At 45.6% G+C, this 14,552-nt stretch overlaps 1 protein-coding gene across 5 annotated transcripts in view; it reads right to left on the bottom strand.

The window, feature by feature from the left end:
• The window catches only part of LOC110498040 (T-lymphoma invasion and metastasis-inducing protein 2), a 103,554-nt gene that overhangs the window by 10,842 nt on the left and 78,160 nt on the right, over window positions 1-14,552 (bottom strand). For 4 of the 5 annotated variants that reach the window (XM_036954960.1, XM_036954962.1, XM_036954958.1 and 1 more), the window contains 2 exons: window positions 1,309-1,503; window positions 72-140 (listed from right to left, as the gene is read on the bottom strand). In XM_036954960.1, coding sequence (XP_036810855.1) covers window positions 72-140; window positions 1,309-1,503 — 264 coding nt within the window. Of the gene's footprint in view, window positions 1-71; window positions 141-1,308; window positions 1,504-9,073; window positions 9,419-14,552 lie in introns of those variants that run through there. The other variant, XM_036954963.1, reaches the window with a different exon arrangement.

Genomic DNA, 14,552 nt, shown 5'->3' with positions numbered 1-14,552 from the left:
CCATCCCACCAACCCCCTCTCCCATCCCTCCAAACCCCTCCACTCCCTCATCCCAGGGCACCCTCCTCTACCTCATCCAGCGTAAGGAAGGTCTCGTTCTGCAGTGGCTTCAGGTAGATCTCAAACAGGCAACTCAGGTCCTGGAGGAAGGAAAGACAGAGACAGAAATAGGAAAAATACAAGAGGTGGGATAGGGAATCCAACACTGCATCATAGGGCTGCTATCGGTATCAACAGTTATTCAACCCCCCCAGAAGTGATCCGTTATCCCCTCCTCTTCCATTCTCTCCTCCCTGTGTTTTAATGTGGCTGTGGATCGTCAGGGCTTCACTGGTGATATTCCTATTAGGCTGATTTACGGCCCCCGCCGCACATCACAGACAAATGGTTACAGCCGCTGCAGAGGACGCTGGGAAGACATTCTCCTCCCCTCTACAAATCACCCACCCACCGCCTCCCAGAGAGAGAGAAAGAGAGAAAGAGAGAGAGAGACCGAGAGAGACCAAGCGAGCGAGAGAGAGATTGAGCGAGAGTGATTGAGCGAGAGAGAGAGACCGAGACAGAGAGATTGAGCGAGAGAGACCCGAGACATTGAGCGAGAGTGAGCGAGAGAGGAGACCGAGAGAGAATGAGAGAGAGAGAGAGGAGACCGAGAGAGAGACCGAGAGAGATTGAGGGAGACAGAGAGAGGAGACCAAGAAAGAGAGAGACTGAGACTGAGCAAGAGAGACCGAGAGAGAGAGACTGAGAGATTGAGCAAGAGAGACCGAGAGAGACCGAGAGAGAAAGACTGAGAGAGAGACCGAGAGAGAATGAGAGAGAGAAAGGAGACCGAGAGACAGAGAAAGAGAATGAGAGAGAGAAAGGAGACCGAGAGCGACCGAGAGAGAGAGTGATCGAGTGAGAGAGATTGAGCGAGAGAGAAAGGAGACCGAGAGAGAGAGATTGAGCGAGAGAGAGAGATTGAGCGAGAGAGACCAAGTGAGAGACAGACAGACCGAGAGAGAGAGAGCTGACAGGGATTAAGAGACGAGGTGCAGATCATGAAAGGAGTTCTTTAATGTGCTCTGAGAAAAGGAGTGAAACGGAAACTTGAGCTGTACAGGGCCTCTGAATAATGAGCCTGTGTACTGTAGAGTATAAACAATGATGCGGTCGGTCGGTAGGTCCGTCCACACAGACCGTGTCTCGGTACTATTCAGTGGTTTTCCTTTCTCTTTCCATCTCATCCTGGCTCAACTGAATTGACTGTTTTGGGGAAATTTGCCATTATCTTAAACAAATAATAGCCAGATAACAAATCATTACCTTGACATAGGACTTCTCTGTGTCCACCAGCTCCTGGATGACCTTGCGGAGCCTCTCGGTGGCACTCATGTGTCGGGGACAAGGTCTGTGCAGTGTGGGCTCGGCCCCTGGAGCCGGGGGGTCTTTGCGGCCCTCCATCAAGCCCCCGGAGCCCTCTTGGAAGGTGTGGTACAGCATGCACACCGTCTCCACGCTCTGCAGTGAGCGATAGAGAGAGACAGGTTAGGGACTGCATGAATAACATGTACACAAAGCTTACTAGGATTACAGGGACTTTTATATCTTGTTTATCTTACCACATATATATATATACAGTGCCTTGCGAAAGTATTCGGCCCCCTTGAACTTTGCAACCTTTTGGCACATTTCAGGCTTCAAACATAAAGATATAAAACTGTATTTTTTTGTGAAGAATCAACAACAAGTGGGACACAATCATGAAGTGGAACGACATTTATTGGATATTTCAAACTTTTTTAACAAATCAAAAACTGAAAAATTGGGCGTGCAAAATTATTCAGCCCCTTTACTTTCAGTGCAGCAAACTCTCTCCAGAAGTTCAGTGAGGATCTCTGAATGATCCAATGTTGACCTAAATGACTAATGATGATAAATACAATCCACCTGTGTGTAATCAAGTCTCCGTATAAATGCACCTGCACTGTGATAGTCTCAGAGGTCCGTTAAAAGCGCAGAGAGCATCATGAAGAACAAGGAACACACCAGGCAGGTCCGAGATACTGTTGTGAAGAAGTTTAAAGCCGGATTTGGATACAAAAAGATTTCCCAAGCTTTAAACATCCCAAGGAGCACTGTGCAAGCGATAATATTGAAATGGAAGGAGTATCAGACCACTGCAAATCTACCAAGACCTGGCCGTCCCTCTAAACTTTCAGCTCATACAAGGAGAAGACTGATCAGAGATGCAGCCAAGAGGCCCATGATCACTCTGGATGAACTGCAGAGATCTACAGCTGAGGTGGGAGACTCTGTCCATAGGACAACAATCAGTCGTATATTGCACAAATCTGGCCTTTATGGAAGAGTGGCAAGAAGAAAGCCATTTCTTAAAGATATCCATAAAAAGTGTCGTTTAAAGTTTGCCACAAGCCACCTGGGAGACACACCAAACATGTGGAAGAAGGTGCTCTGGTCAGGTGAAACCAAAATGGAACTTTTTGGCAACAATGCAAGACGTTATGTTTGGCGTAAAAGCAACACAGCTCATCACCCTGAACACACCATCCACACTGTCAAACATGGTGGTGGCAGCATCATGGTTTGGGCCTGCTTTTCTTCAGCAGGGACAGGGAAGATGGTTAAAATTGATGGGAAGATGGATGGAGCCAAATACAGGACCATTCTGGAAGAAAACCTGATGGAGTCTGCAAAAGACCTGAGACTGGGATGGAGATTTGTCTTCCAACAAGACAATGATCCAAAACATAAAGCAAAATCTACAATGGAATGGTTCAAAAATTAACATATCCAGGTGTTTGAATGGCCAAGTCAAAGTCCAGACCTGAATCCAATCGAGAATCTGTGGAAAGAACTGAAAACTGCTGTTCACAAATGCTCTCCATCCAACCTCACTGAGCTCGAGCTGTTTTGCAAGGAGGAATGGGAAAAAAATTCAGTCTCTCGATGTGCAAAACTGACAGAGACATACCCCAAGCGACTTACAGCTGTAATCGCAGCAAAAGGTGGCGCTACAAAGTATTAACTTAAGGGGGCTGAATAATTTTGCACGCCCAATTTTTCCGTTTTTGATTTGTTAAAAAAGTTTGAAATATCCAATAAATGTCGTTCCACTTCATGATTGTGTCCCACTTGTTGTTGATTCTTCACAAAAAAATACAGTTTTATATCTTTATGTTTTAAGCCTGAAATGTGGCAAAAGGTCGCAAAGTTCAAGGGGGCCGAATACTTTCGCAAGGCACTGTATATATACAGTGCATTCGGAAATTATTCAGACCCCTTGACTTTTTCCACATTGTGTAACATCACAGGCTTATTCTTTCCCCCCCTCATCAATCTACACATAATACCCCAAAATGACAACGCAAAAACAGGTTTTAAATGTGTTCTAATGTATTACAAATAGAAAACTTAAATGTCACATTTACATACAGTACCAGTTAAAGGTTTGGACACACCTACTCATTCAAGCGTTTTTCTTTCTTTTTTAAATCGTAGAATAATAGTGAAGACATTGAAACTATGAAATAACACATATGGAATCATGTAGTAACCAAACAAAGTGTTAAACAAATCAACATATATTTCATATTTTAGATTCTTCAAAGTAGCCACCATTTGCCTTGATGACAGCTTTGCACACTAGGCATTCTCTCAACCAGCTTCATGAGGTAGTCACCAATTAACAGGTTAAGTTATGCATAATGCGTTTGAGCCAATCAGTTGTGTTGTGACAAGGTAGGGGTGGTATACAGAAGATAATTCCATTTGGTTAAAGACCAAGTCCATATTATGGCAAGAACAGCACAAATAAGCATAGAGAAACAACAGTCCATCATTACTTTAAGACATGCATGTCAGTCAATACGGAATATTTGAAGAACTTTGAAAGTTTCTTCAAGTGCAGTCGCAAAAACCATCAAGCGCTATGATGAAACTGTCTCTCATGAGGACCACCACAGGAAAGGAAGACCCAGTGTTACCTCTGCTGCAGAGGATAAGTTAGATTGCAGCCCAAATAAATGCTTCACAGAGTTCAAGTAACAGACACATCTCAACATCAACTGTTCAGAGGAGACTGCATGAATCAGGCCTTCATGGTCAAACCACTACTAAAGGACACCAATAAGAAGAAGAGACTTGCTTGGTTCAAGAAACAAGAGCAATGGACATTAGACCAGTGGAAATCTGTCCTTTGGTCTGATGAGTCCAAATTTGAGATTTTTGGTTCCAACCTCCATGTCATTGTCAGACGCAGAGTAGGTGAACGGATGACCTCTGCATGTGGGGTTCCCACCGTGAAGCACGGAGGGGGTGTGATGTTGTGGGGATGCTTTGCTGGTGACGTTGTCTGTGATATATTTAGAATTTAAAGCACACTTAACCAGCATGGCTACCACAGCATTCTGCAGTGATACACCATCCCATCTGGTTTGCGGTTAGTCTTCAACAAGACAATGAACCAACACACCTCCAGGCTGTGTAAGGGCTATTTGACCAAGAAGGAGAGTGATGGAGTGCTGCATCAGATGACCTGGCCTCCACAATCACCTGACCTCAACCCAATGGAGATGGTTTGGGATGAGTTGGACCGCAGAGTGAAGGAAAAGCAGCCAACAAGTTCTCTGCATGTCCTTCAAGACTGTTGGAAAAGCATTCCTCATGAAGCTGTTTGAGAGAATGCCAAGAGTGTGCAAAGCTGTCATCAAGGCAAAGGATGGCTACTTTGAAGAATCTCAAATATATTTTGATTTGTTTAACACGTTTTTATTTACTACATGATTCCATTTGTGTTATTTCATAGTTGATGTCTTCACTATTATTCTACAATGGAGAAAATAGTAAAAAATATAGAAAAATTAGTAGGTGTGTCCAAACGAATGACTGGTACTATAAGTATTTTTACTCAGTACTTTGTTCAAGCACCATTGGCAGCGATTATAGCCTCAAATCTTCTTGGGTATGACGCTACAAGCCTGGCACACATGTATTTGGTGCCCCCCCTCGGGTTCGTGCCGTCAGGAGATCTTTGTGGGCTATACTCGGTTGAAGACATCCCTCTAGTGCTGTGGGTGCTGTGCTTTGGCAAAGTGGGTGGGGTTTTATCCTGCCACAGTGTCTCCCAAACCCCTCCTGTCTCAGCCTCCAGTAATTATGCTGCAATCGTTTCTGTGTCGGGGGATAGCGTCAGTCTGTTATATCTGGAGTATTTCTCCTGTCTTATCCGGTGTCCTGTGTGAATTTAAGTATGCTGTCTCTAATTCCCTCTCTTTCTCTTCTCTCGGAGGACCTGAGCCCTAGGACCATGCCTCAGGACTACCTGGCCTGATGACTCCTTGCTGTCCCTAGTCCACCTGGTCGTGCTGCTGCTCCAGTTCCAACTGTTCTGCCTGTGGTTATGGAACCCTGACCTGTTCACCGGACGTGCTACTTTGTCCCGGACCTGTTGTTTTCGACTCTCTCTCTCTACAGCACCAGCTGTCTCGAACTCTGAATGATCGGCTATGAAAAGCCAACTGACATTTACTCTTAAGGTAAATGTTGCACCCTTTACAACCACTATGATTATTATTATTTGACCCTGCTGGTCATCTATGAACGTTTGAACATCTTGGCCATGTACTGTTATAATCTCCACCCAGCACAGCCAGAAGAGGACTGGCCACCTCTCAGAGCCTGGTTCCTCTCTAGGTTTCTTCCTAGGTTCCTGCATTTCTAGGGAGTTTTTCCTCTACATCTGCATGCTTGCTGTTTGGGGTTTTAGGCCGAGTTTCTGTATAGCACTTTGACACCGGCTGATATAAAAAGGGCTTTATAAATACATTTGATTGATTTAATTTGGGGGAATTTCTCCCATTCTTCTCTGCAGATCCTCTCAAGCTCTGTCAGGTTGGATGGGTAGCGTTGCTGGGCACTTATTTTCAGGTCTCTCCAAAGATGTTCGATCAGGTTCAAGTCTGGGCTCTGGCTGGGCCACTCAAGGACATTCAGAGACTTGTCCCGAAGCCACTCCTGCGTTGTCTTGGATGTGTGCTTAGGGACATTGTCCTGTTGGAAGGTGAACCTTCACCCCAGTCTGAGGTCCTGAGCGCTGTAGAGCAGGTTTTCATCAAGGGTCTCGCTGTACTTTTCTCAGTTCATCTTTCCCTCGATCTTGACTAGTCTCCCAGTCCCTGCTGCTGAAAAACATCCCCACAGCATGATGCAGCCACCACCATGCTTCACCATAGGGATGGTGCCAGGTTTCCTCCAGACGTGACGCTTAGCATTCAGGCCAAAGAGTTCAATCTTGGTTTCATCAGACCAGAGAATCTTGTTTCTCATGGTCTGAGAGTATTTAGGTCCCTTTTGGCAAACTCCAAGCGGGCTGTCATGTGACTTTTACTGAGGAGTGGTTTCCGTCTAGCCACTCTACCATAAAAGCCTGATTGGTGGAGCGCTGCAGAGATGGGTATCCTTTTCCACTCTGGAGCTCTGTCAGAGTGACCATCGGGTTTTTGGTCACCTCCCTGACCAAGGCCCTTCTCCCCCGATTGCTCAGTTTGGCCGGGCGGCCAGCTCTAGGAAGAGTTGGTGGTTCCAAACTTCTTCCATTTAAGAATGATGGAGGAGGCCTCCCGGGTTGCGCAGTGGTTAAGGGCGATGTACTGCAGTGCCAGCTGTGCCACCAGAGAGACTGGGTTTGCCAGGCGCACGGTGTTTCCTCCGACACATTGGTGCGGCTGGCTTCCGGGTTGGATGGCGCTGTGTTAAGAAACAGTGCGGCTTGGTTGGGTTGTGTATCGGAGGATGCATGACTTTCAACCTTCGTCTCTCCCGAGCCCATACGGGAGTTGTAGCGATGAGACAAGATAGTAGCTACTAAACAATTAGATACCATGAAAAAGGGGGTAAAAAAAAATAAATAATTAAGGAGGCCACTGTGTTCTTGGGGACCTTCAATGCTGCAGAAATGTTTTGGTACCCTTCCCCAGATCTGTGCCTTAACACAATCCTGTCTCAGAGCTCTACAGACAATTCCTTCAACCTCATGGCTTGGTTTTTGCTCTGACATGCACTGTCAACTGTGGGACCTTATACATACAGTTGTGTACCTTTCTAAATCATGTCCAATCAATTGAATTTACCACAGGTGGACTCCAATCAAGTTGTAGAAACATCTCAAGGATGATCAATGGAAACAGGATGCACCTGAGCTCAATTTAAAGTCTCATTGCAAAGGGTCTGAATACTTGTGTAAATAAGGTATTTCTGTTTATTTTTAATACATATGCTAAAATGTCTAAACACCTGTTTTCAAGGGGTCTGAATACTTTCCGAACTAACTCTGTCAAAAACGATCACCATAACAAGCTGTCATACAGTACGAAGCACACAAAACCAAACCATAGCATAGAGCGCAACTTAACAAGTTTACAGTATCACACAGTCCTAGTTGTGATTGGCTCTTATAGTTCTAGTATCTCTACAGTGCCAGTACTGACAGGTGTGGGTGTGTGTGTGTGTGTGTGTGTGTGTGTGTGTGTGTGTGTGTGTGTGTGTGCACATGAGAGAGAGCGTGTGTGTATTTGAGTGAGAGAAACGCTGATTACATAAAAAAAGCAAGTCTCAGAAAATTGCTTGTCACCATAAATATTGCACAGCGCACACACATTCACACACACACCATACAAATCAATACACTACAACAACCCAGCAGGACCCAAATCAAGTCCTCTATTAAGCCAGCAGCTCATCAGTTAGCATGGCCAATCAGGAGACAGGGTGCCAAAGCAGCTACGGTATAGCTACGGCATGAGGCTGGAGGCTGGTGGCTCAGGGACCCACTGTGGGGAAGAGGATTCAGGCCTGGGATAGGCTAGGCTGGCCTCGAGACAGGGCCACCCAGTCAGCAGCTCTGGGTCTCTGCGTGAGCAATGATAATGACACTGAGACTCAACTGTCCCACTATGCTACTGAGGAGAGCACCACACTGACAGGATTCTATACTGCTGTAGACTGTAGATATACAAAATAACAGACTCTCACACACACACACAAACACACACACACAAAGTAGTGGATATGTTTAACCCACACACTAACACAGACCAAAGCTCCTCCATATTGCAGCTGAAAGGCTTGGAGACCAGCTCAAGGAGGAAAAAGGGTTGAAGAATATCATGTTGACATATTATTCAAATACCCTGCGGCAGCTTCAGAGACAAACCTGTCTCACACAGACAGATAGCAGTAATTGTGTGCGGCTCTCGCCTGCAGTTTGTTTCTGCTGCAGTCACTGAGGTCCTAGGCCTACAGAGGATCTGGAGAAAACACACACAGAGCTACACACACAGGCATGGATGCACGCACACACCCACATGCGCTCACACACACACACAGGGATTCTCCCTTTCTCGCAGCATGACTTTTAATCAGTTCTTAATAAGAGCATGACTAGAGGGAGATAGAGACTCAGACGTGACTCAGAAGTCTCTGTCTCACACAACAATCCCAACAACAAAGTCTATGTCCAACGCCTGACCCAAATATCCAATTAAGACCTGCAAAGCCGGCTCGGGAGCCGGGGAGGCGGGAGAGGGAGAGACAGGGAGGAGAGGGAGAGACAGGGAGGAGAGGGAGAGACAGGGAGGAGAGGGAGAGACAGGGATGAAGTCGCAGAAAGGGCAAGCACATCCGACAGCGCTAGTCTCAATTCTACATCCCTCGGTTAACCCAAAACTAAACCCAGAACTGTGGGGGTTTTCTGATTTCACAAGCATAAAGCCTGTGGGAATGCTAGGTAGAATGAGCCGAATCCTATCCTGTCAATTAGCCCAAATTGGACAACCCATCTCCTATCCCTGTTGTAAAGCCAGACATCTCTCTCTCCCTCTCACCATGAGGAATAGTTTCAACATCTGTCACAGCAACTACAGCCCTAAAACATGTTGAGCCATAGAGGTTAATACCCATCGCCACACCTTAACCCCATATACCCACTACTGCTGTCCTTCCCAAACGGTCAACTCTACTCCCATGGCAATCATCAAGCCTCTCGATCTCAATCCCTCTCTGTCCTACTCACCATGAAGAGCAGGCTGTAGAGGAGCCTCCAGGCTGCTGTGGCCTGTCTCTGGGTCCTACGGGCCAGGTTACAGCCCTTCCTATGCAGCCTGCCTGGCCTGGATGCTGGCATCACGGCTGGACTGTGTCTGACCGATAAACCACACGTGGTTGGTGCTGACTGGACTGTACTTGATGGGATCTAGCTATTAATCCTGAACCTAGAGGTTCTGAGAGTGTAGGCATTTGACAAAGAACTGCTGCCTGCACCAATCTGCATATCAATCGGGGTGGACGGCCGGACCGAGCGGACAGTGCAAACGGAGGGGCATTCCTCCCTCACGCTCTCTCTCTCTACCATCCCATCTCTGGTCCACGTGACCCTGGTCAGTTTCCAGAGAGTATAATGCCAGGCTGCGGGTGTTACTGGCCATGCAGCCTCAACACATCAATACAATGAGGACTCTTCTGGGCTGCTGGATATACTGTGACACCATCAGGAATAGCTGCATCTGTTCAACAGGCCAGGGGGATTCAGGGGCATTCATCTAAACTGACAACACAGGTCACGCTGTAGGGAGGAGGGGCCCTTTAATGTAGTATTTTGGGTGCTTTTGAAGAAAAACATGAGTCCAAGCCTATCTTTAGAAGCTGTGCATCACGGAAAACAACATCTTACTGAGGCGTCTGGTGTGACAATAGAGGGGGATTTGAGTCCAGTGTTTACAAACAAAGCTACCCGAGGTCACAAGCTGAGTAGCTTTGGCTTCCAGGCCTCGCTCTCCGACGTGGAGGTGAAAGTCTGGTAGAGGCTACTACTGTAGCTGAGTGACACTCACAGAGACCATCTTGTTCCAAACCCAGGTCAGGTCACCTGACTAGAGGCTCAGGTCTGTGGGGGCAGACCACTCCAACACATAACACAAATAACTAGCCTTACTAAGGTTTCAGTATAGAAACAAGATATTTCATTCTACTAGCTCCTCACCCCTTGAGGTTAACGGCATTCTGAGAATGCAACCAAAATCAGTGTCTAAAGGTGTCGGAATGTCTGAAAGTATGTGGTTAACTTCACTAAAGATATAACACTGGATATATGTTAATGATCTCTTTCACAAACTCCAATGTGATTGCAAAGGCTTAGGTATTGTTCATGGGAATGCCTAAGCATGTTGACCTGGGAGAGGTCAGAAGGAGCTGTTTGTGAAGAGGAGTGGTTTGTGGAGAGATTACTACTCCTGCTCGCCCACTGGGGTGATTAACCAGCCTGGTAATTCCCACCCAAGGTCTTCTAAACCAAGGTCAGAACCAATTTTTAGATTTTTTATTTCACCTTTATTTAACCAGGTAGGCTAGTTGAGAACAAGTTCTCATTTACAACTGCGACCTGGCCAAGATAAAGCAAAGCAGTGCGACACAAACAACACAGAGTTACACATGGAATAAACAAGCGTACAGTCAATAACACAATAGAAAAAAATAAAGTCTATATACAGTGTATGCAAATGGTGTGAGGAGGTAGGCAATAAATAGGCCACAATAGCGAAGTAATTACAATTTTGAAAAATTAACACTGGAGTGATAGATGAGCAGATGATGATGTTCAAGTAGAGATACTGGTGTGCAAAAGAGCAGAAAAGTAAATAAAAACAATATGGGGATGAGTTAGGTAGATTGTGTCTCCTAACGTCTCCTAAGCCAAGGTCAGAACACACTCCAACCTGGCTACACTGACATGTTATTCAAATAGTATTCATATACAGTGAGGTTAGAAACAAACACAGCCCAAAGTCAAACAAGAGCTGTCAAACAGTTGAGTGAAGCTGGATACTGTTCATTCTCCCCTCTCACCACCAGACATTAAAACAGAGTCATTAAAAGCAGAAGGCTCAGCCTACTTTAAGTTATGAACCGCTTTTCAAATCAAAGAAGAATCCTCCAGGCGCCAAACTACTTTTATGAAAATAAACAAACCTGAATGGAACGTCTAAAGTGTAAAGCCAGGGATAAAATATGGGGTGTCCCTCAGGCCGGCTCAGCCCATTGCTCACAGGAGAGTGTCCTGTCACACCACAGTAAGGCTCTGACAGAGGCAGATTCATCCCTCAGGTTAGGCCTATTGTGTCATGTTGCCATCTGCTTTTTAGGGCTCAATAAATAAAGACAGTTTCTCATAAATCAAACAGGGAGGGAGGGCCCCAGTCCCTCTTCTATTCCCATTATATGCTTCATTATTCATTCTAAACTAATATTATTCCACCGGGGTCTCTGAGGAGACTTCAGAGTCAATGTTTTAATAATGAAACACCCTCAGATTAAAAATCCATTCTGATGAGTCCCCATAGGGGGTTGAGAACAACAGTATTATACTGCATCCCCACGTCTAGAACAAAGTAGGAAACCGCTAGCAGCACCCCTAACTGCCAAATATGACTGACATAAAACAACAGCATAGGAAAGACACTAATATAGTAGTGAACAATTTCTCAACATGAGACCAGTTCATATAAATTGAAAGCACAGGAAGAAGCATGGTAAAACCTGCTAGCCGCATGACCTGGTGCCCTGATATAAAACAGAGAATGGTGATAGCAAACACTCCCGCTGGGCCACAAACCTGCCACAGAGGATGTCTGATAACATCCAATTGGGCATCTAGCAGGCTACCCACAGAACGGTCCCTAATACACAGCACAACCATAAAACCAGTAACAGCCAAGCCAACCTTCCCTCTGACCTACTTGGTAATAAATTCTTCCCAGAGACAGGTTGACCAACCAGTAGGACTATCCTGGGTGAAAATGAATACTGAGATAGAAGAGGAGGAGTGGGGCCTGCATCGCAGTGCTAGAGACGTCACTACCGGTCCGGGCTCGATCCCAGGCTGTGTCTCAGCCAGCTGCGACCGGGAGACCCATGAGGCGGCACACAATTGACCCAGCGTCGTCCGGGTTAGGGGAGGGTTTGGCCGGCTGGGATGTCCTTGTCCCATCTCACTCTAGTGACTCCTTGTGGCGGCCAGGCACATACACGCTGACTTCGGTTGCCAGCTGTACGGTGTTTCCCATGACACATTGGCTGCTACTGGCTTCCTGGTTAAGCGAGCAGTATATCAAGAAGCAGTGTGTCTTGGCGGGGTCATTTTTCGGAGGACGCATGGCTCTCGACCTTCGCCTCTCCCGAGTCCATACGGGAGTTGCAGCGATGAGACAAGACTGTAACTACCAATTGGATATCACGAAAGTGGTAAAAAAGTACCAATATTATATTGTATTAAATAGAAGAGGAAGAGTGATACAGTAGCCCAATGCTAGCACTACAGTTGTATTGTTGGTAAAATGGTTTGTATTTTAAATGTGTGTGACTGTCCTTGACTATCAGTGTATCAATCAGTGTTTTGTTACTTGTCTTGTTTTGGGTTTTTTGTGGACTCCAGGAAGAGTAGCTGCTGCTTCTGCAAAAGCTAATGGGGATCTAAATAAATAAATAAATACATAAATAAATATGCCTTCTTGACCTAGTAGTATATCAGAGTAAATTTAACTGACCATGGCCAGCAGGGAGCACCGAGCCTGGGACTGGTCTCCCGAGTGGCGCAGCGGTCTAAGGCACTGCATCTCAGTGCAATAGGTGTCACTACACTCCCTGGTTCGAAGCCAGGCTGTATCACATCCGGTCGTGATTGGGTGTCCAATAGGGCAGTGCACTACTGGCCCAGCGTCGTCCGGGTTTGCCGGGGAAGGCAGTCATTGTAAATAATGACTAATTTGTTCTTAACTGACTTGCCTAGTTAAATAAAGGTGAAATAAAAAAATAAAAATGAGGTTGGTGAGGTAGATGCAGGGCCTGGCCTCTTCCTCCTCTGCCACCACCACCACCACTCTCCTCCTCCTCTCACCCATCAAACCACCAACCAGCCCTGAGCTATGTTATAGGGCTGACTCCAACGCTCCCCAGCTCACCTCCTCCTCTCCTCTGGCGAGCCATCTACGCCTAGCTCGATAGGTCTACCTCTCCTTCCCTCTATCACTCTGCAGTGATGCTGGGGACACACCCCAGCCATAAACCCAGATTATTAGGCTAGTCACAGCCATATGGTGACTGATAGACTTAGTCATCACCACCACCCACTCCACAGGCAGGCACGAGAGGGGAGACTGGGATTGTCTGCGTTTAGGGGCCTCCCCCCAAGTAGGAGAAGTTTAAAGGGGTTGTAGTCCATTGGTCTTTATTTCTAGAGTCCATTGGTCTTTGCTGGCTGTTATGTGGTCCAAAAAACATCTAGAGGAGAGTAGTAATAACACAGTGAATGGAGAGCATGTCTGACCTCTCACATTCACACATACAAAAAGGTTTTGAACACCCCTTTCAGCTGTTCTCAGCCTAGAGCAACTGAATTCTTAACAGCAATGGCACCCAAAATACATGCTGCCATTTACAATACGCTGTCAGTCCGTTTCTGGAAGCACCATGTTTCATTTCCCCACAGTCACTAAATCATCAATTAGTGAATCAAACTAAGCCACTGGACTTTGGTGGAAAGGAAGGGTAAGGGAAGGGTGTGGTTGCTGCTCTTTGTGTGGTAAAATCCCTTTAAAAGGATCTTAGTGAGGGGGTGGAGGAAGTTAAGGAACTTACTCTGCTCAGTCAGTTGACCAACGGTATCTGTGACACAACAATTTCATACCACTGCCAGACTATAGAGGCTGGTGAAGTGTGACATAATATGCTATTTCATTCAGTGGTACAGCTCCTCAACTGGTATTAATGACTACAACAAACTGGTATTACAACAAGCTGTAAATGTGGTTGAAAATGTTTTGTGTCATAGTGTTTATGGATGGTATCTATAGTTGGTATCATAAGTATTACCCACTTTGATTTTTGTAACATTTTGTTACGTTACAAAGTGCGATTGAAATGAAGGTAATTGTGATTTTTTTTTGTCATTGATCTACACAAAATACTCTGATTTCAAAGTGGAAGAAAATTTTGAACACTAAAAAATGGATGAAAAATAAAAGACTAATACACCTTGATTAGATAAGTATTCAACCTCCTGAGTCAATACATGTTAGAATCACCTTTGACAGTGATTACAGCTGTGAGTCTTCTTGTGTAAGTCTCCAAGAGCTTTGCCCACCAATAGTATTGTGCAATATTTGCCCAGTATTCTATTCAAAATTCTTCAAGCTCTGTCAAGGTGTTGGTGATCATAGCTAGACAATTTCAGGTCTTGTCATAGATTTTCTAACAGATTTAAGTCAAAACTGTAACTTGGCCACACAGGAACATTCACTTGTCTCCTTGGTAAGCAACTCCAGTGTAGATTTGGCCTTGTGTTGTAGGTTATTGTCCTTGTGTTGTAGGTTATAAAGCAGCATTTTGAAAAAGAGTCATTGGCTTTGATACTCTGATTTGTTAGAAATGATCCAATCAGCCTTCAGAGTGGCAGAGTGGTCTAAGGCACTGCATCACAGTGTTGCAGCGTCACTACAGCC

Source organism: Oncorhynchus mykiss, chromosome 19 (genome assembly GCF_013265735.2).
Source record: "Oncorhynchus mykiss isolate Arlee chromosome 19, USDA_OmykA_1.1, whole genome shotgun sequence".
NCBI lineage: Eukaryota > Metazoa > Chordata > Actinopteri > Salmoniformes > Salmonidae > Oncorhynchus > Oncorhynchus mykiss.
The sequence above is the reverse complement of the archived record's forward strand: the minus strand, read 5'-3'. Positions and strand labels throughout refer to the sequence as shown.